This window comes from Choristoneura fumiferana, chromosome 21, assembly GCF_025370935.1.
Source record: "Choristoneura fumiferana chromosome 21, NRCan_CFum_1, whole genome shotgun sequence".
NCBI lineage: Eukaryota > Metazoa > Arthropoda > Insecta > Lepidoptera > Tortricidae > Choristoneura > Choristoneura fumiferana.
Window position 1 is genome coordinate 3,048,208 of NC_133492.1, and position 22,142 is coordinate 3,070,349.

The 22,142-nt window shown below is 37.1% G+C and overlaps 1 protein-coding gene across 1 annotated transcript; it reads left to right on the top strand.

The window, feature by feature from the left end:
- The first annotated feature begins 397 nt into the window (after window positions 1-397).
- LOC141439682 (collagenase-like) lies at window positions 398-14,014 on the top strand. Its single transcript, XM_074104029.1, has 5 exons — window positions 398-701; window positions 3,859-4,126; window positions 10,282-10,380; window positions 12,263-12,468; window positions 13,876-14,014. Exons 1-5 carry the CDS (start codon window positions 516-518, stop codon window positions 13,978-13,980), a joined length of 864 nt encoding a protein of 287 aa, XP_073960130.1. The 5' UTR covers window positions 398-515; the 3' UTR covers window positions 13,981-14,014.
- The last annotated feature ends 8,128 nt before the right edge of the window (window positions 14,015-22,142 follow it).

Sequence of the window (22,142 nt, forward strand, 5' to 3'; positions counted from 1 at the left end):
AGTTCCCGCAGGATAGCGATAAATTAATGTTTTGCAGGCAGAGTTGCGGGCAAAAGCTATAAAATATCATAATTTTACATACAGTTAACATAAGGAAAATGGTTGAACGATTACATTTCCAAAAACTTCTTAATCCGTTCCACATAAACTAGATAATCCTGGGAAAACACAATAAGACACCTAAAAATCATTAAAACAATCTTTCCAAGAAAAATCGAAATATGTACAACTTGGACATCATTAACAAACATACATAATAATTGATCTGATATCATCAAATCAATGATAAATCGAACAATCAGCACATAATCAATCTACAAAATGATAACTAAAGTGTAATATAAACAACGTTACAAATCAGTTAACAATATTGCAGTAATGAACCAAACACCAGCTTTATTTGAGTTAAAAATCAAACAGCAAAAATGCACTTGTTACATTATCACATTAAATTTCATACGCGTTTATAATAAACAGTATAACGCCAGATTTTCATTTCTTTTCGGATATTCACCATGAGGTTATTCATTTGTTCCTTCGTTTTGTTTGTGTGTGTGTCAGAAGTGTTGTCTGTATACGACTACCATGCTAGAGTGGGTATACCCAAAGCTGAAATCTTGTTGCAATCGGAAAATAACATAGGAGTGTTAGGGAGAATCGTGGGCGGTGCGCAGGCGACGCAATTTGCGTATCCTTATCAGGTGAGGTTTTGACATTCAATGATCCGTGTATGTGGTGTATTTTTTTATTAATTTTTGTACAGTCACCTGCATCTGCCACAATAGAGCGTGCAAAAATATGTGACTTGTCCTACCTGGCCTGGAAACAGAGTCGTATTAAATATTTATGCACACTTTGTGTAGTTGGTGACTGTACATTGGTAAGCTCCAGTTTAAAGTTCGTCTACACCGGTATTTTCCTTGATTTTCGTTCACTTCGACCGACATCTTAATTTATTCATAGAAACTACCTCGATGATTAAATTTTAGGTCAGATTGGAAAAAAAAATGCATAATATTACAAGTACTTACTACTTCTTTTTATTTCGTATCATAAAATTGTGCAATAAAATGCAATATAAGCCTCTATTATCCGTGGGATCCATGTCACAACATTTTTTATTTATTTACTTTCAAGTACTTATCTTATTCTTGTGTCCGAACAGAACATTGTTTGAAATTTGTTTAGATCATTCGTTACATTTTTGTCCGTATTTGTGTATTGTGAAATCGTGTAATGTTGTGACATTGTGTGATGTTGCGAAATTGTGTACCTAATTGGAATAATCTTATTTAAATTAGGTAATATACAATATTACGGAAAAATCAGCCATTGGTATTGGTGGCAGTTGTACTAAATTAATTTTTAAGGTTCCGTAGCTCAAAACAAAAACCGAACCCTTTCACTGACGGATCACTCGTGTGTCGGTCTATCAGTACATTTTTTATTTGTATCAGCCTAATTGCTCCGAATCTAACGAACCGATTGAGTTTAAATTGGGTCTGTGACTCAAAAAAAAACGTAATTTGTATAAAAATTCTAAATAAAAAAAGAGTTTTAGTTCAATTCTGTGTATCGTATCAAATGATAAACATTTACAAATAATTATCTTAGTTTAAAATAAAAAATTATAAAGGTTATCTTAGAACAAATATGTAATGAACTAAAAGAATTTCTATGCTCACCCGCGACCTTATGATAGCTAAGTTTATGCAAAATATGCGTGTTCATGCAGTTCCTCCACCTCCACACTGTAAGAACACACACAAATCATACAAACCCATCTATCACCACCACCACACTACACTGACGCGTTTTGAACTCAACCAGAGCTCATCTTCAGAGCAACTCAACCGTACACCACGCTACCAGATGTTAGACTCCATAATTTGCATAAACTTAGCTTTCACAAGGTCGCTAAGCTCACGCAAAGAAATTCTTTTAGTTCATTGATATAGACCTCCGCAAATAAAGCCGAGTTTAGACTTGTAAGGAAAATCCTTGCACGATTTTCCATTACACGATCATATACGATTATACGATCCATTACATTGCGAGCCCATAAAGCCAACGAGTTTGTAGTGGTCAATCGAGCGCCGCAATGTAATGCAACTTCCACGATATTTCTTGCAAGTCTTAACTCGGCTCAAAGCCTGATTTAATACATTGCAAAACATGTAAATTGATCATTCCCTTGCTTTGCTATCTATAAAACTACTAAGCTTATAAAACGTTTAATACCTTAATTTTACATTTAACATCATCATCATCATCATATCAGTCGTAGGACGTCCATTGTTGGACAAAGGCAATAATAGGCATCCCCTATGAACCTCCAGTTGCTTCGGTTCGGCCGGCTTTAACCAGGTCAACCGTCTATCTCGTTGGTAGACGTCCTACGCTGCGCTTGACGATCCGCGGTCACCCATTTTACTTTTGCATTATAAATTTAAAATTTGCCATATTTCCGTACATACAAGTTTAAACCCTAACTGCATAGAAAAGTTCTCTCTAACTTTTTTACCTACAGCGCGAAGTTCTGAATGCACTCTGAACTCAACTTGCCAACAAACTTCCGACTGAGTTGCTAAACTTTCTATTCTGCAAAATTTCTCTCTCAATATTTCGATTTGGTCCAGAGAACTTGAACCTTACGTTAACCGGTTAAGGTTAGAAATGTGTGACTCGGAATACAAAATGCCTAAAACATATTTTGCGTGGGTTAACAAATATATATACTTACATAGAAAGTTCAATATTCCCACAAGTGCCGCAAGTAAGCATTTATCAACAAGTCTGGAAATTATTTGTTTCGCAGGGACGGAGGAGTAATTTTATAATTTATTTATTTTATAATTTTTTTATTTATTTATTTGGACGACCAGATGGCCTAGTGGTTAGAGAACCTGACTACGAAGCTTGAGGTCCCGGGTTCGATTCCCGTGTCGGGGCAGATATTTGTATGAAAAATACGAATGTTTGCTCTCGGGTCTTGGGTGTTTAATATGTATTTAAGTATGTATCTTTCTATATAATTATATTTATCCGTTGCTTAGTACACATAACACAAGCTTTGCTAAGCTTACTTTGGGACTAGGTCAATTGGTGTGAATTGTCCCGTGATATTTATTTATTTTTATAATTTTCCAAATGGCCGAAAATTGTGTTCGAGGCAAATTATAGTATCTCTGTTATTCAGTTTTGCACGAATAATAATTGAGACTTGGTTGATTTGTCTTAATTATCCCATGCTATTACGATATTAATTAGGTTGCACCAATACCCAAATTATTTTTAAAGAATTTTCAAAAGTACTGATGGACGTTACAGGGGACTAAAGGCTGGCAGCTTCAGCATTATTAACGCATTGCTAAACAGCAAGGAAATGTTGCCATCATATTTGGGTCCAAGGAACCTTTTGTAATTATTTTCTAGTTGTAGTTCACTTATTAGTTACTTCTATTTCAAGTTGTAAAATCCTTCCTGTGTACCTAGATTAATTATTAGTTTCGTTCAAGAATTATCTAATTCAATTAGGTTGTACAATACTTTTATTATGTAAATGTTGGGACGGTATCGAAAGGTGGTAAGCTCCCTTGTATGTAGGCAATATTATACTGCTTTTTTTAAGGTAAAAATGTGGTATCTCAAAAAAAAACACTTGAGTTATTTATAGGTACATAACACAATGCGTAGCGTACTTAAGAGATTCTGCAGGCCGCCTGTTTCTTACCTTGTAATTTTTCTCTCTGTGTACCTGTTTCTGTATCGCTTACTATTTACGGTGCACAATTAAGAGTCATTGTACTTATTGTATTGGGTTAAGAGGGTAGTATGGATAAAGCTTATAATTTTCAGGCAGGTGTCGTCGTAACTTTAACATCAGGGTGGACTTCAGTATGCGGCGGTTCCCTCATATCCAATACTAGGGTCCTCTCAGCTGCCCACTGCTGGTGGGACGGGCGAGCCCAGGCACGTACCTTCCAAGTAGTCCTGGGTTCTCTGACACTGTTCTCCGGAGGGACCAGGATTGATACCTCGGATGTTGTGGTCCATGGATCTTGGGAGCCACCAAATGTCATGTTTGATATCGCCATGGTGAAGATTACGAAGGTGAACTATGACAGTAAGTTTTATTTTGCTCTAACAAAACACATGGATAAAAGTAGACATTTGCCGAGTTACACACACACACACACACACACACACACACACACGATCATACTAACTCACTCTTGTGGACTCACACACTAACAATATTTGTTGTGGCGGTGTTAGTGTTAAGTAAGTATGATTCGCTAACTGTATTTCTATGGACATCTGTTATTGGCTTTCTGTTTAGCACCTAAGTCCTATTATAATGTACTGTATTGCTGTTGATGCCCCAAATAAATAAAATAAAATAAATAATAGAATATATATAAACATCCATTTGAAAACATTTCGGCCCCAACAGGCATCTATTCTCCATGCTATATGGCCTGCCCATTGCCACTTCAACGAGCTAATTCGCTTGGCTATGTCGGTGACCCTCGTTCTTTACCTATCTCCTCATTTCTGATTCGATCACGTATTCATTTCTGATTTGCGGATAAGCAAGCGCAGCGCATGACGTCCACCAACGAGATGGACGGATGACTTGGTTAAAGCCCCGGGTTCACGGTGGATACAGGCCGCTTCCAAACGAAGCAACTGGAGGTTTACGGGGGAGGCCAATGTCCAACAGTAGACGTCCTACCGCTGATATGATGATGATGATGACAATGATAAAAAATATTAAAATTTAGCATAAACAAGCCGAATTGCCAGGCAGTTGAAGCTCTGGCATTTCCCGTGCGTAGGAGTTCAAAAATATATCTCAAATTTATGAAGGCAATAGGTCAAAATATTTTTCTTCCGACATTGCTGACATTTGACCTTAACGTTGTTTCGGTCACAGGGCAAGCGGTCGGTATTCTGAGCTCGGGCTGACATACCATCATTCCGTTATGATTTATTTATACTTGGGTGTGAATTTTTGTGGGCTATTCGGTATTGTTTTTAGTGTTCATCAGAAAATGTGTAGAAAAACTTAAGGCAGCTTTTGGGTATAGTGATGAAACTTTCGATGTCTATTCGAACTTTTCACCACGTTTCACGACGTCTCAAATAAGTTAATACTAGTTCTATATAAATTGAGAAATGGAGGTGTGTAGTATAATATTAAAATAAGTTTCTGTTTAAAAAAATAAAAGCTTCTTTACTAACTGTACTTTTTAGGTTTCCGTACCGAAAGTGGATCAAAATGAAATTGCAAGATTTTACCTAACAACAACAATACAAATAGCACATTTGGACTTTTTAAGATAGTTCGCCTTTCGAAAAAGTGATCCATCTAAAAAAGTGCACCTTTACAGAAAGTACTTACTCGTTACGGAAAAGTGGGTTTCACATACCCAAGCCGTGAAGCTTTTGACTGTAAATAAGTTTACACTTATTTCAATGGATTAACTATTACGTACAACAAACACGATCTAGAATTTAATCTCAAAGTTACATCTTACTCGTAGTGTTCACGGGAACATAAATTAAAAGTTTTTGTCTTGAAAACTGGGTTTTATTAATTAATTCACAATTTCTCACAGAGCGTCGTGTGCTTGATGGTTGAGAGAAAAAGTAAGAGAGCGAGAACGAATGAATGATTCACAGAGTAAGGAAAATAAACAATATAGAGCTTTAAGCCGTGTTCAGACTCTTGAACACGTAGTTTGATGCGAAGTGTACTTGTTTCATAATTTAAAACGTGGTCAAAATAATAAACTGAATAGTCCCGCCAGCCTCTTGGAATTTATTATTAAGGACGAAATAGTCATTTGCACATCGAAAAAGGTTTTGCTGAGAGTTCTGTAAGTAACCATTAACCTCAACTTTACGACTAATATATATATTTTTTTTTTATTCGACTAGATGGCAAACGAGCAAGTGGGTCTCCTGATGGTAAGAGATCACCACCGCCCATAAACATCTGCAACACCAGGGGTATTGCAGATGCGTTACCAACCTAGAGGCCTAAGATGGGATACCTCAAGTGCCAGTAATTTCACCGGCTGTCTTACTCTCCACGCCGAAACACAACAGTGGAAGCACTGCTGCTTCACGGCAGGATTAGCGAGCAAGATGGTGGTAGCGATCCGGGCGGACCTTGCACAAGGGTCCTACCACCTGCGAAATATGGTAGAAACTTACCATAAAAACAATACAATACAAAAAATTTTTTTAAAAAAAATAATTAAAAAACATAGGTTTAATATAGGCAGTCAAAAATATTATTATATAGGCAGAAAATAATAATGAACGAAAAATATTACATTGACCCGGATAACTCGCGTCTTAAATCGAGTTTAGCTCGACATGTTTCGGGCTAATCCGTAGCCCTTCGTCTTCGGAGCAACGCGACTCAATAATACCTAGTTATTTGTGATACGAGGATGGTAAGTAAGGCTTTACAAATGAGTTGACGAGTGATAAAACCGAGCCGCAAGGCGAGGGTTTTCATCGTCACGAGTTTGTAGAACCTTGCCAACTTACTGTGTATCACACGACGTTTTTCAATACATTTGTGAGAAAATAGGCAAACAAATAACACAAAATTAGAAAAATAAAAACAAAACAACGCAAAGTTTTACAAAAATGGTGCGTCCGTAATGCGCATACGTAAGTTTTGTTTTTCATTAGGTTAACTAAAGTTATCAGGCAAAGGTTCAACGCGTTCAACCACTACGATTTTTTCCAATAAATAAAAGGTGGAAATCATTAAAATCTGAGGTAATTAAATTACAGTTTATAATAATTACAATCAATTTTGCAAATTCATTACTTAGTTTTGTATACTTTATACATTTTTCTACGTCATCATCATCATCCCAGCCTATATACGTCCCACTGCTGGGCACAGGCCTCCTCTCAGAACAAGAGGGCTTGGGCCATAGTTCCCACGCGGGCCCAGGGGCGGATTGGGAACTTCGCACGCATCATTGAATCGCTTCGCTGGTTTGTGCAGGTTTCCTCACTGTGTTTTCCTTCACCGCAAAGCTCGTGGTAAATTTCAAATGTAATTCCGCACATGAATTTCGAAAAACTCAGAGGTGCGAGCCGGGGTTCGAACCCACGACCCTCTGCTTGAGAGGCGATAGGTCAAACCATTAGGCCACCACGGCTTACCGCTTTATTTTTCTACGTATAAGTCGATATTTTTTTATTTTAGTCATTTAAAAGTTGCTTTAGCTTTTAAAATGGAGAATTAAAAGAAACTGTAAAAAAATCCCACAAGTGCGGTAAAATGCACTTACGAGCCACGTATACATGCTTTGAAAATGATTTTTTCGAGTATAATTTAATTATTATTTTCTGCCTACATTAAGAATTATTTTTCACTTTTTAGTTCGATGTGGTATTAAAGCGTGTTTTTAGTTTTCGGTTACAAACAAATATACAAGTGAAGCTAATAAAAGCGTCGCAAATACCACGCATTCTTCAGGACGTGAACCTTGGTCCAGTTCTGTAAAATCGGACACGACATCCTCCGATCAGCTGCGCAGGCGACTTTTGATGCTGCGCCTCGTCCCACTCATGTCTGGCGATATTCAGTTGCCCAAGACTGTAGTACCCTTAGCGTAAGTTTTCGGTTATAAAATCCGTCTCGATCTCGTTCGCGTTAATATTGTAGGTATGCAAACACGAACATCGGAAACGTGCCGCTAGAGGCGCTGTACCTACGTGTTTCCATACAAATTCAGATTTTAACGCGAACGCGATCAAGACGTATTTTGTAACCGAAAACTTACACTAAGGGTACTTAACTTACACTAAGTACGAAAGCGGTATGTACGCAACTCCGCAAAGATGTCGTTATTTATGTATGATGTTTTATGTTTGTTCTTTTGTTACATGCGTTATTCACTTCGATCAACAATTACGTATATAATTGTTGATCATTAAAATATCATCATTAAGAAAAACTTATTTTGAGCAACAAAAAGTTGGAAAACTTCAATATCTCAAAAACGGCTACACCGATTTTAATGAAACATGTCTAAGAACCATCGCTAGAAAACCTGATTTTTATATAAAAAATAACCGCATTCAAATCGGTCTACCCGTTTAAGAGCTACGGTGCCACAGACAGATACTTAGACAGACACACACACAAATTCCAGATCCCTCTTTTTGCGTCAATTTAACATTACATAAACAGACATAGTACAGTCCAACCTTCTTAAATTAGAACACTTATAAATATCTAATGTTATGTTGATTAAGTTTTAATTCAAAATGATGGAAAAATACTCATTTTTTATTTTAAATTTGCACCATTCGCTCATTAAAATTATGAATAGGTATATAATATACAATGATAAAATACTTAGAGGCAGTTTCACCACCTATTGATTAACTTTAACTGATGGATAAATGTGATGCCGTCCCTGTTTGTTTTGTCCGAATAGATGGAGACGGCATCAGATTTACCCGTCAGTTAAAATTAATCAATGGGTGGTGAAACAGCCCCTTACTCAAATTAAGTTTACACAGATATTGAATTTATACGGTTTACCTTTGCTTTGCACAAAATCCATTGAAACGTTGCCAACAACAAATAAACAGAAAACAGCACGTATAAATTATACGTTTATTTGGGCTCATAAATTAACAACTAACACAATATTTAACTAGAGTCCGGGCATAAGCTTTTGAGCACTCGCAAACATGTACAAACACTGAGCATAGAATGCTCATTAGAGTGCAGAAGTGAAATGAGAGTAAAATATATTTATGTAAGGACACGAAACAGAAACAAAGCCATTTTGCTTATTAATAGGTGAGCTGTAATTAATATCAAAAACTTAAGTCTGTTACCCTTTGAAGAAGTGAAAAAATTCAAACAAAACAACGTCAATTGGAGTCTTAAATCAATATTTAAAAAATCAGTATTTATAAATTCCCCCATAAAACTATCTAAACATTTACATTTCTCTATTGGAATACACTATTCTTGTTTGTATAAGTTAAATGTTTGAAATCCTTGAATGTACCGAATCTGGCAGCTGAATTTTGTTTACATTTAGCTAGTTACCTAAACGTTTCATGTATAAGTCAACGTAATCAAGATACAATACGAATCACGCTCATAGACAAAAATGCGATGCTTCCTTGTTGAGTGCGAAGTAAGTAGGTACAGTCACCAGCATTAATATCTGCCACAGCGGAGCGTGCAAAAATATCTGACACGTCCTTCCGGCCCTAGAAATAGAGTCGTATCAGATATTTATGCACGCTTGTTGTGTCAGATATTGGTGCTGGTGACTGTACGGTACAGCATTTATTTTGTTCCAATGGTTCACTTTGTCAACATTCAGACCGTTCACAGTCGTGCAATATGTCAGGATTCATTTTATAATCGCTGTTGGCTGTAAGTTTAACTGAACTAAATTAGCAAATTATGTCTCAAAATTAAAATCAAAAAGGTTTTGCTGCAATTAGAACAAAGGGCTCCTTTACATGTCACTGTTTTAACTGTCAGGGCTTTCGGAAACATCATCATGGACAAGAAGAATGCGCTGCAAGAAACTTGCCAGAAAGTATTTTTTTAAACAAACAAACTTGCAAGATTCTAATTAATTAACTGAAAACCTCAGACACCCCAAAAATATATTTTCATTTTAAGTTAGTTGATTGCATTTATTTTCTAATACCTTTAATACTTCAAAAAATATTTTTGTGTTTTGCTAAGTCAGTACTTAAAATACTAACTCTACGCTCATAATTTGCATGTTGCGCTTCGAATTTTTTAGAAGAATATCAAACTGACAGCAAAGCGGCCAGCATTAGATTATCCAAATAGTATGCAACCTCGCTAACATATTTAATTGGCGCATGTTGCAGTCGTAACTTTTAGACTGGGCACAATAAAAATGGGATTCAAAAACAACAAAAACAACCTAACTTAAAACACAGTAAACCACCACCACCTGCTGTAAACTAGTCCTTCCTTCTTTCTGTAAAAAAGGTTGCCTGGATGAGATCGCTCTTAATTCGATCGCTTGTATTTTTTTCTCTGTGTATCTGTTTTATGTATCGCTTACTATTTCTGGTGTACAATAAAGAGTCTTTGTATTGTATTGTACGTATTGTGTAATCGATTCGACTCTCGATTCTGAGCAAACTAGGTACTTTCTTGTTTTCAGTTATTTAATTAACACCTAATATAATTACAATGGGCGTTCACAAACGTTTGTTGGTTTTCAGATAGCATACAGGCCATCCCGCTACCGGCGACGGCGGACGTCAACAGAGACTTTGCCGGACTAACGGCTGTCGCTTCCGGTTTTGGAAAAACCAGTGACGGTAACTGAAACATTAAATTTAATTTAATTTCACAAGTAACTTTAAGTCAGCTTTTGGTCGTATTTTCGACGGCTTCCCGTAAGGTTTCCAGTTTCATAGTGTGTTTGTACCTAATTATTGTAATGCTGTGTAAATAAATGTGGTTCTCGTGTTAGAATAAAAATAAATAGAAATAAAATTTTTAACAATTAAAAAATTAATAAAAAAAATAAGAAAATGGATAAAATAAAAAATCGTGAATATCTCGAAAACCGTATCATTTCAGCAAAACCTGTTATGGGTTTTCTGGATAGAACATGTTTCTTCTTGACTATACTATCAACGGGACACCCTGTATAATACATTATCTTTATTCAGGTATAACGTAACCCATTACACATACTCAAGTACTTGAAAAATGTAAAGTAAGTAAGAAAATGGCACTAAATAGCATCCTAAGTATTCCGTTTCTTGGAGCGAATAATTAGCAAGTAAGAATAATTGTTAATTTTACCCCCGAAGAAACGTCTTTAATCTAACGAACGTTAACATCTCAATGGAATACATTAACCAGACCACCACTTAGCCAAAGCCAACATTTGATTAACATCCTAGATTACAGTGCTAAAGCAGATAAATTATTATGCCCTGAACATTTATTTTAACCGCTTACACATTCGCGGCCACATGCGCTACGGCGCTACGTTCGTAGCGCGTAGCAGCGTTTTTCCGCTTTGTAGCGAAAACTGCCTACGAATAGAGAACTTCCCTAGCGGGTTCTTGGCACTGAATGTGTTAAAAAAGAAGGGTTGGTGAAGGTTTCATGTCTGTGATTACTCTTTCACTTTAAAATGCAACCAGAGCTTGTTTACACTAGCGTTTTGCCGACAGTTTCCCGGCGGAGCAGGAACGCGGCGTGCACGCGGCGAGCACGCTGCGATAATCATCGCGTTTATTTGCCGCCAGCGTGCCGCCGCGGTGACACCGCATGGACGCCAATATTAGTGACCGTACATGTCTAGATCTCAGCGTCGACGCGACGGCACCGCTGCTGCGTTCAATCAATCAATCAATATCTTTATTTTGCTTAAAATGTGGTACAATACTACAGGTCACAATGTAAAAAAATAATATTACACACACTTCACCAATATCAGGCATGCAAAAATATAAATGTACATGAATAGAAACAAAAATAAAAAGTCATAAAAATAAAAACGACCGAATCGAGGTTATAATAAAATTCTAAAAAATATTACAAATGAAACGGATACAAAATTCAGATCTATTGTCAAGAAGACATTAATATCTAAGGCGTATTATAAAGTTAATGATTATATCATGGACAATTCCGATCCGGTTAGCGATCCCTTCAAATAGCGAACCTACTGTGTTAAAAATAAAGTTGTGTTAAATACTTGTGATGTATCATCATCATCATCATCATCATCCCAGCCTATATACGTCCCACTGCTGGGCACAGGCCTCCTCTCAGAACAAGAGGGCTTGTGATGTATAGATTTCATTTAATAATATTAAGTCATAAGTCATTTATTTGCAGAAAATAGTGTACAATAAGATAGTGGATTAATATTGTAAATCTGTTTAAAAAAAATATACCTCGTTGAGTTTCTTGCCGGATTCTTCTCAACAGAGGTTTTTCCGAACCGGTGGTAGATTTTTTTTTGACATTCATAAGTGCTTGTTATAGCCTAAATAGAATAAAATATATTTTGACTTTGACTTTGACTTTGATGCAAATCAACTTTCCAACTACCATATCTCTCCACCACGTATTTCTCCATTTCTAATAGAGCTACTCGTAAGTTTTAAGTCTAGCTGTCCTTGCTAAATAGAATCTTCCATCCTTTATTCTAATTACAACTAATGAATTCTTTTCCAGCTCAAAACAGCTTCCCACCCACCACATCTCTCCACCACGTAACTCTCCAAGTGATCACCAACGCAGTTTGCCAGCAGAGCTACAATGACGCCGATGTCTCCATACATGGCAGCCATCTTTGTACCAGCGGTGCGCAGGGAGTGGGGACTTGTGATGGAGACTCGGGTGGTCCACTTACTGCTGTATGGAATAATCAGAGGATTTTGGTAAGTTATAATTTTATGAACTACAAGCTATACGTGCAGCTAGGGTGACGGCACCAATCATGGACATGTTAAGCACAGTAGTATTCAGTAATGGACAGCAAGGATTCAATGCCTTATAGTACACCATTCATGAACTTTACCAGTTATGATCATCAGTTATTTGCACATAAGTGTTATTAGTTTTAGAAAAAGTAGCGTACGTTTCTTAATATTGGGTTAGCGGAAAATATTATATTCCATTATTGGTTCCTGTCCATGACTGGTGCCCTCACCCTATGTCTGTGTCACACAGACCCAACATATATTACCAACATTACACAAGATGCTAACGTTTTTTAAACCCTAGTTCATTCTTAAAGCTAAAACGACTATCTAAGGGGCTGTTTCATCATCCATTGATTAGCGTTAACCGACGGTTAAATGTGATGCCGTCTCCGTCTATTCGAACAAAACAAATAGAGACGCCATCACACCTAACCGCCAGTTAACACTAATCAATGGATGGTGAAACAGCCCCTTAGTATACCTACTTGTATTTATTATTATGTTTATGTATTAGCTAGAAAGTATAAATATATCCCTGGCCCTAAACTACGAAGTGTAAAATTCGAACTTCGCCTCTTGCCGTCCCGCTGGCGCTAATTTTATTCAATACGAGAGTGAGGGGGATGGTACGATACGAACTTCGATTTTTGAATTTCGTAGTAGCCCCCTGTATTCTTAATGTATATTGTAAATGTAAACAGTATGGAGTCATCTTACATGGAAAATGATAATAATATAAAAAGATGTAGGTAATAAAATATTTTAAAATGTCATGAGCTCATAGAGTTTCAAAAATAACGAAAACGTAATTTATTGTCTATTTTCGTTAACAACTATAAAATTATATAAAAATATATTTCTGAGATTCCCAAAACTTATCTTTGTTTTCACGCTTATTGACTTTGACGTAATGTGACATTATTACTGATAGGCCGTCTTAAGGAGAAAAATAAATCTAGATTTAGTTGTTAAACCTGATTTAAGCTTGTCAGTACATTTTGACACTACTAAACTGAGCTTAACGCTAACTCGAGATTTATGTGTTTCTAGCAAGTACCTAGCCAATAATGTCTTAAGTAGGTATTCTAGCCAAGACGGTTGTGTCTAAGAGGTTGGAGATTAAAAGGTAGGGTGACCATAATTTTAAGGAACAAATATTTTTTTATTTAAAATAAATGAATAACCATAAGACATCAGTGTTTCAATTAAAACATATATCTAGGTAACATCGCAATCAATTACTGAGTCAGAAAAAATATTTTGGACACGACACCGAAATCAGCCTATATTTTATAATTCAGTTTGATAATTAACACCTTGTTTATACATCGTTAGCTTCAACTGTCATCTATATTCTTACAGATCGGTGTAGTGTCCTTTGGTCCCGATGGTGGCTGCCAGTCCGGCATTCCATCTGTCTTTACGCGCGTCACCAGCTACCTCACCTGGATCCAGGGGAACATGTAAACCAGATAGGGAACAGAACGCTACTTTTATAACAATAAACGTGATTTTAAAAGAACGCGGATTTTTTTTCGGGCTGATCATTAGTGATCTAGCACACTTAATCCTGGATTTGTCAATAGATCGTATAGGCCGCGGCCTAGAGGCGGCAACATCCTAGGACCGTCAGATTTCAAAGGACGAGAAAATAATCATTTTAGAAAGGTAGTAGTGCCACGAGAGTTGAAGTGAATTATTACACACACAGCTACAGAAAGAACTAAATGCAAGAAAGGAATTAATAAAAATGAATGATGATGGTGATGGAATGAATAAGTAAATGTCAAAATGCTGCTATCATTACACGAAATGATGTAGCTGTGCATAATCATTCACTTCAACTCTCGTGTCACTACCTATAGATGGGGCTGCAGAAATAAACTGGCACACATCTGTCTTTTTCTAAGTCCTATACTCTTGACAGTGTGGTCATCATGATCGACGTATGAGAATCAGTAGGGTTACTACGAAATTCGAAAATTGAAGTTCGTATCGTACCGTCCCTCTCACTCTCGTATAAAATAATATTAGCGTGAGCGGGACGGTACGTATGAACTTCGATTTCCAAATTTCGTAGTAGCCTTACAGGGGAGCGCCAAATTTCGCACTCTTCGATAATCATGCCGTAATTTTTGTCCGAATCATCGTTTGTCATAATTTTTTCCCACTGAAACCTTACAGTTTTCTGAATTTTTTAAATGGTCATCCTATAGAAAACTATAGGTTAGGTTAGGTTTCTTTTATAACAATTCTGATCAATTATTGGATTCAGAGAAAAAAGAGTTATGACAAACGATCGTTCTGACAAACAACATTCGGACTTCCAATAAGTATGCGAGCCGATATGGACCCGGCAATAGAGAGCTGCTGCCTACTCCCAGATCAGCGGTCCCTCTGACACTTATACTATTTAATACGAGAGCGAGAGGGACAGCACGACACGAACTTCGAGTTTTGAGTTTTGTAGTAGCCCTGCAGGTCTCTGAGTCGTCTTTTACGACACCCACGGGAAGAATTGGGTCCAACCTATTGCAAGCCGGTGGCACAGCAGCTGTATAAGTATGTAATGTAGTTTATTTTCTTTTGCATCTTTACTATATTTTTATTTAAAGCGCTTTACTGCTTTACAGTCCTAATGTCTTAGGAGTGAAAATGGCCACATTTCTTCCCTTAAATCTAAGGTCAAGGATTACGTAACGAGGTAAATAATTTATCCAGACATTAGTCGCGTCTAGTTAGCGCGGGGGATGTTTGTTCAGGCCTTCCTGCCTGAAGTGGACAAATGGGCCGCGCAGAAAGTGCTTAAAAGCACAAGAATATCTAAGATATTATTGTGCAATGGTATTCCATATAACAGCAACAATAAATTAAATTTATATACCGTATTGAGATGTGGTCATTGACTGTTTCGGGAAACCGGCGGATGCAAGTAGTGAATTGTCGTTCATTGTGGCGTTCTAGGGGTGAGGCCTTTGATCAGCAGTTGACGTCTTCCAGCTGATGATGATGATGACTAGGTAATCAAAAAACATTAAAGCTATCGCAATAGCTCAGGTTATGAAAAAAAGAATAACCGAAATGTAAATTTGATTGACATGAAACCTTAAGACCTTCAGAAATAATCTTCTAACTTCCTCATTATTCCGGAGACAAGGTTTGATAGCAATTATCTTCGAACGATTTGGGGGCACTCTAAGCGTCGGTTGGTCTTGGCGCAGGAAACCATTATGGAGGCGTCATGCGCACATTTTTTCTCCACAAACATTGTTCTTTGATGGAGGCCGAAGCAACTTGCAAGAGTAAGGGGCTGTTTCACCATTCATTGATTAGTGTTAACTGGCGGTTAGGTGTGATGCCGTCTCTATTTGTTTTGTTTTAATATACGGAGACGGCATCACGTTTAACCGTCGGTTAACGCTAATCAATTGATAGTGAAACAGCCCCTGTGTTAGAGTGGCAACTAAACCTAATGGTCTATTAGTTCAGTTTTGTCGACTAGCTATGTGATAGAAATTGAATATAATTTATTGAATAGAATCACAAAAATTATCTTTATTGTAGATTTTCACTGTCATCGTTTAAACATCATCGTTAGGTACCCCTTAAAATGTAGTTTTCTGTATTGTTTTACACGATAACTGCAATAAACCCTAGACACGGGCAAAAAAAATTCCGGTGGACAGAATCAAAACTACACGACTAACTAACTTAACTACTTTATCTTCATGCATATCATAACTTCCCTATTATATGTTCAGAAACGACTATCAAATGGCATTTATTAAGAAACCTGGTATCTGCTGGTGCATCTTAATGTTTACATTAAAGTATTGGTAATACTTTTTTTAACAATGCATAATATCTGTACATATTGTAGAAAACTTATGACATGCATGTAGATAATTATTATTATTCAAAGTCAAAGTCAGTCAAAGTCAAAGTACAAGTCAAGTCAGTCAAAGTCAAAGTCAAAGTCAAAGTCAAAGTCAAAGTCAAAGTCAAAGTCAAAGTCAAAGTCAAAGTCAAAGTCAAAGTCAGTCAAAATACAGGCCATATCTGAACATATTATAGTAAACTTATGATATGCATGTAGATAAAGTTATGTATGCGGCTATACATAATTAGGCATTATGCACCAGCCACATAAATAACTATTATTGCACAGAATGGCAGAGCACTGGCGTTACTAAATTATTTCTTTGTAATCAGCCCTAACGTGTGCTTTACTCAGATACGAGTAGCGCGCACTTTTTAACCTCGGACGGAGGGACAGAGGGATGTTATAAGTTTGACGCCTCTGTCTGTATGTGGCATCGTAGCCCTCAAATGGATGGACTGATTTCGATACGGTTTTTTAAGTGAGAGCAAGTTCTTAGCAAAAGTTCAGCTGTTTTTGAGCTATTGAACTTGGAATTAAAATATCGGGGGTTTTCAATATTTCTAAGTTGGTAAGGTTATATGCAATGACTTTTGGGATCTCCCGGTTAGTTTGAAGCTCTAAGGCTAGTCGTCAATTATGCTACAATATCTTACCCGGTAATCGATACGGACGGGTAAAATGCCGCTTCTGCTGAACGTCACTTTGAATATAGAATGCCTTTGAAATAGGTAAATTTGTTTTTAGGCAGGGAGCGATGGGAATGCTTTGACTGTTTGGAGATGGTTTGAAAATGTGTTAAGAGATTTTGCGGAAACATAGAGGAATTAGGAAATAGAAGGGTATTAGGAGCCTTATAACTTTTGTGTTAATTAGTTTCAAATGAAAACCCTCGACACGTTTTTAGAGACATCAACGACGAACCCAAATATTTAGATTTCGTATATGTTAGATCTTTCATGTCAATAGAGATACGAAATAAGTGTTTTTTTTTAGACAATGTTCAAAAAAATCATACAAAATTAAGTATTCATTTTTTTCAAAATCCGGTAGACAAAAATGGAGATAAAAGATTGGAAAACCGATACCCGTTTGACTTATAATTCTATCTGTAGTGCAAAAGTAGGAGATACGATTCAAAACTTGTCAAAAACCGATGAAAACCTCGGGTAGCCCCTTAACACCTTGTACTTATATGTTTTTCCTTTTATTCCTTTTTAGTCCTTTTAATCTTTTTTTTAAGGCAGCCGTTTTTTTTTCATTAAACTGATGAATGTTGTAACTCGTTTAGGCACTTGTCCCACCGCTGACGATGAGCGAGAAGCGAGTAGAGCGAGTAACTAGAAACGAGTGGGCGAGCAGAGAGAAACGAGTGTAGTTTTGTCGCTCGGCTGTAAGCGAGTGTTCGCGTGCGACGGGCGATTACTCGCTCCACTCGACTCGCTCGTGCGGGGCGGCCGCCAAGCTGACATCGCTGAGCGAGTATCTATAGCTCAGCGAGTTTTATAGCTCTTGTCGCTGCGACAAAAGATGTAAGAGCGAGTTCTCGCCGACAGTGTAAACAGCCAGCGATCAACTATTAATATATGTGTCTCTTTTACTCACACAGGATCTTATATCTTTTGTTCGTTTCTTGAGCGACAAAATAGTCGATAGCCAATCGTTTCCTCGCTGGCGGTGAGACAAGTGCCTTATTGTCACAAATAAATGTTTTTTAAAAGCCTTATTGTCTGACATCCTTGAAATCACAATCGCTTTCACCACTTCTTTCTGGTATACTAGGGTTGTTGAGGAAGTGATTATGAGGAAGAGGAGGATGCAGAGGAAGTGTCAAGCACAAATTTAGAGGACGCGGATGAGGATGAGGATGAGGATATTTTTTGAGGAAGAGGATGGGGATGAGGAAGCGGATGAGGAAGAAGTTGATATGAAATATATAAATACTAGCGGACCCAACAGACGCTGTCCTGTACGTACACATACAAAAATTAATTAAAAGAACATTTTCCAGTTGACCAAATTGTGAATCTAAGCCATTCTCGAATCCCCTTGAACACACAAAAAAAAATCATCAAAATCGGTCCTCCTCTTAAATTATGAGGAATCGATAGCGGAATTAGAATGCGGTAACGGTTGAGGAACTCAAAATATTGCGGAAAACAATGAGGAAGCGGATGAAAAATCCTCAGCAACCCTAGAGTGAATGCGATCGCCATCGCTAGAGCATTAGACAACACAGCCACTGGTTCTTGCCTTGTTTTATTTTCCTCTGAAACAAGTTTGAAATTCGGGAACTAAGAAAATCTACAGCTTACAACAGTGTATTTTTATTAGCCCTTGTTAATACCCAACAGCTGGGCAAAGCCTCTCCCAAAGATTTCTACCTCGTTCTGTCTGCACTTATGTCTGGCCAGTGGTTCACAAATTTTTCGCAACTAACGTTTGGCAACCTGATTCATTTCGCAATTTTTAATTTCGCAACTATTTAATACTTTTGAAACTATATTTCACGATTTTTATAAAATAACCTAACCTAACCTAAAGGGTTCTACACTCTTCTCTCCTCCTTCTTCTTTTTCAGGCTTTATCTATCCACTGCTGGATGTAACCCTCTCCTAATCTCCTCCACTCCGTCCTATTCTCCGTCTTCCTGAGCCAGTACGGTCCGGCGTAACTCTTTATATCATCAGACCATCTCATCTGTGTCATTCTTCTTGTGGTCCGTGGTCTCCACACCAGCACTCTATCTACTTTAAACGATGGCCCTGAAATAAATCCTGAAATATTTACAGTTTTAGAGTTTGCGAAATGAAAAGTTGTGATATAAATCAGGATGCCAATTAGTTGTGAAATTAACCCTGGCAGATACCCTGGCAGTCGCTAGAGAACGCGTCAAGGTCATTTCGCCATCTCCGCCTTGGCTCAACTTTAGGTGCATGCGGCAAACGTGACCAGCCAAGTCCCATTTAAGTCTCGTGGTGGTTTTGCCTACTTTATAAAATATAAATAGAAATATATTTTTTTTATTACTTTAAGATGTAAGTTTTGAATAAAAGAAAGAAAGAAAGATTTATTCTGGTTCCATCAGTATACCACCACCTTACAGTAAATACCTAAAAACTGTCACTAAAACTTAGTTTGGTGAAACGAAAGGATACCAAAAAAGGGCACGTTTTGAAGCGCAGTGTGGTAGGTACTTCAGAGTCGACCTGTCCTTTTAACAGCTAAACTATTGCCACTGTCCTGCTGCTAGGTAGGTATGTGTATAATAAATAAATAAAAATGAATTTATTATTTATTATTATTATAAAATATATTCGTCTCAATTGAAATCCGTACAATTTAATATCTAATATCGCACAAAACTTGTAACAAACAACTCTAAACTAATCAGAGAAAATCTTAAGCGGGTTCCATATTACTACCCCAGAAGCAATAAAGTAGCTATCGCGCCCTAGTCACTTGACGTACAATAATTAATTCACAGTTTAATACTCCCCAACAATAACGGCTGTGATAAATTGAGCCTCGCTGATGTTATCAATTTAAACTTAAACGACACTGCGTTGACTACGCGTTACCAATCAAAGCGTAAGGGCTGAGTTGTAATGAAAGAAGCGTTGCTTATAAAGACAGGGATGAGTTATAATAAAAGAAGCATTGCTTATAAAGACAGAGATGAGTATATACAATAAAATCAGCATTTCTTATGAAGACAGAGATGAATGAACGAATGAATGAATGAAAAAGTATTTATTTGACATTATTTTTTACATAGTTTTTTTGCACATAGCCCTGCAAAACTGTTTACACAGTTTGTCTGCAGGATACAGTCTCTATAAAAATGAGTGAGTATGAGTTAAGTATAATAAAAGAAGCATTAATTATAAAGACAGAGATGAGTTATATATAACAAAATAAGCATTGCTTATAAATAGGGATAAGTTATATATAATAAAATAAGCAATGCTTATAAAGACAGAGATGAGTTATATATAATAATAGCATTGCTTATAAAGACAGAGATGAGTTATAATAAAAGAAGCATTGCTTATAAAGGCAGAAATGAATTATAATAAAAAAGGATTGCTTAATAAAGACAGAATATGGTATTTAAATATTTATTTAGGTCCGACTGGTCATTAAATATACATTGAAAATACCTACATTAAAACAAAGTAAAAGCGACACAATTTTCTAACTCCAAAGAAACACTAAGATTATAATTATTTACTACCTACATAGACATAGGCCAGTCTCCTATAACCTTTTGTTGTGGAACAAAAAAAAATGAAGAAAAACATGACATAGCCTAGTGCCACGCCAACTACCGTTACAATTAGTATGTAAATTACAGTGTAGAAATCCATTTGAATATATAATTTTTCGTTTTAATATAAAGTAAATTATGTACAGTGTAGAAATCCATTTGAATATATAATTTTTCGTTTTAATATAAAATTTTGCAGGTGGTAGGACCTTGTGCAAGGTCCGCCCGGATTGCTACCACCATCTTGCTCGCTAATCCTGCCGTGAAGCAGCAGTGCTTGCACTCTTGTGTTTCGGCGTGGAGAGTAAGACAGCCGGTGAAATTACTGGCACTTGAGGTATCCCATCTTAGGCCTCTAGGTTGGCAACGCATCTGCAATCCCCCTGGTGTTGCGAGTGTCTATGGGCAGTGGTGATCTCTTACCATCAGGAGACCCACTTGCTCGTTTTCCATCCAGTCGAATAAAAAAAAAAAGAAAAAAAAAGTAAATTACAGTGTAGAAATCCATTTTAATATATAATTTTTCGTTTTAATATAAATTGCCGCCCCATTACCATTTGTTTTACAAAACAAACAAATCTAAATAAAAATGCAATTTAAACAAAAGCGGAATCACAATTCGTCCAAACCAAAGGCATATGTGGCATACACGTGCTAAGTTGCTCAAGAAACTTGGCAAACTGGGCAAAGTTTCAGGAACAAAGTGCTGAAACCGGCAAAGTGCTGGCCTGCGGCTGCTTTGTATGCTACGGCTTTATGATTTAAAATAATTAAAAGCGCTTAGGGATCCGTGAGATTAAGTAATTGTAGTACTTACACACTTGCGACAGAAAAAACTAATAACCTAACCTACCACAAAAGAAATAATAAAGGTTGCCTGGAAGAGATCGCTCTTAAGCAATAAGGCCACCTATTGCTTACCTTGTAACTTTCTCCTTGTGTACCTACCTGTTTTCTGTATCGCTTACTATTTCTGGTGTGTAATAAAGAGTCATTGTATTGTATTGTATTGTACAACCATCAGAAATTAGGAGATACGTAAAAGATTAAGGGTTACCGACATAGCCAAGCGAATTAGCTCGTTGAAGTGGCAATGGGCAGGCCATATAGCACGGAGAACAGATGGTCGCTGGGGCCGAAAGGTTCTCGAGTGGAGACCGCGGATCAGCAAGCCCAGCGTGGGATTTCCACCAACGAGATGGACGGATGATCTGGTTAAAGTCGCGGGTTCACGGTGGATGCATTCCACTTCCAACCGAAGCCACTAGTTTGATCAAAATTTTTGCGATTGATCCTTCCCTGGTATCAGTACCTGGGCGACCGAGCTTTGCTCGGGTTTAAACTCGTTAATAAGCGTTTTCCCAGAGATAAGATTAAGCTAGATCGATTTGTCATCCCGAAAACCCCTACATACCAAATTTCATCGAAATCGTTGGAGCCGTTTCCGAGATTCTGATTATATATGTATATATATAGAGC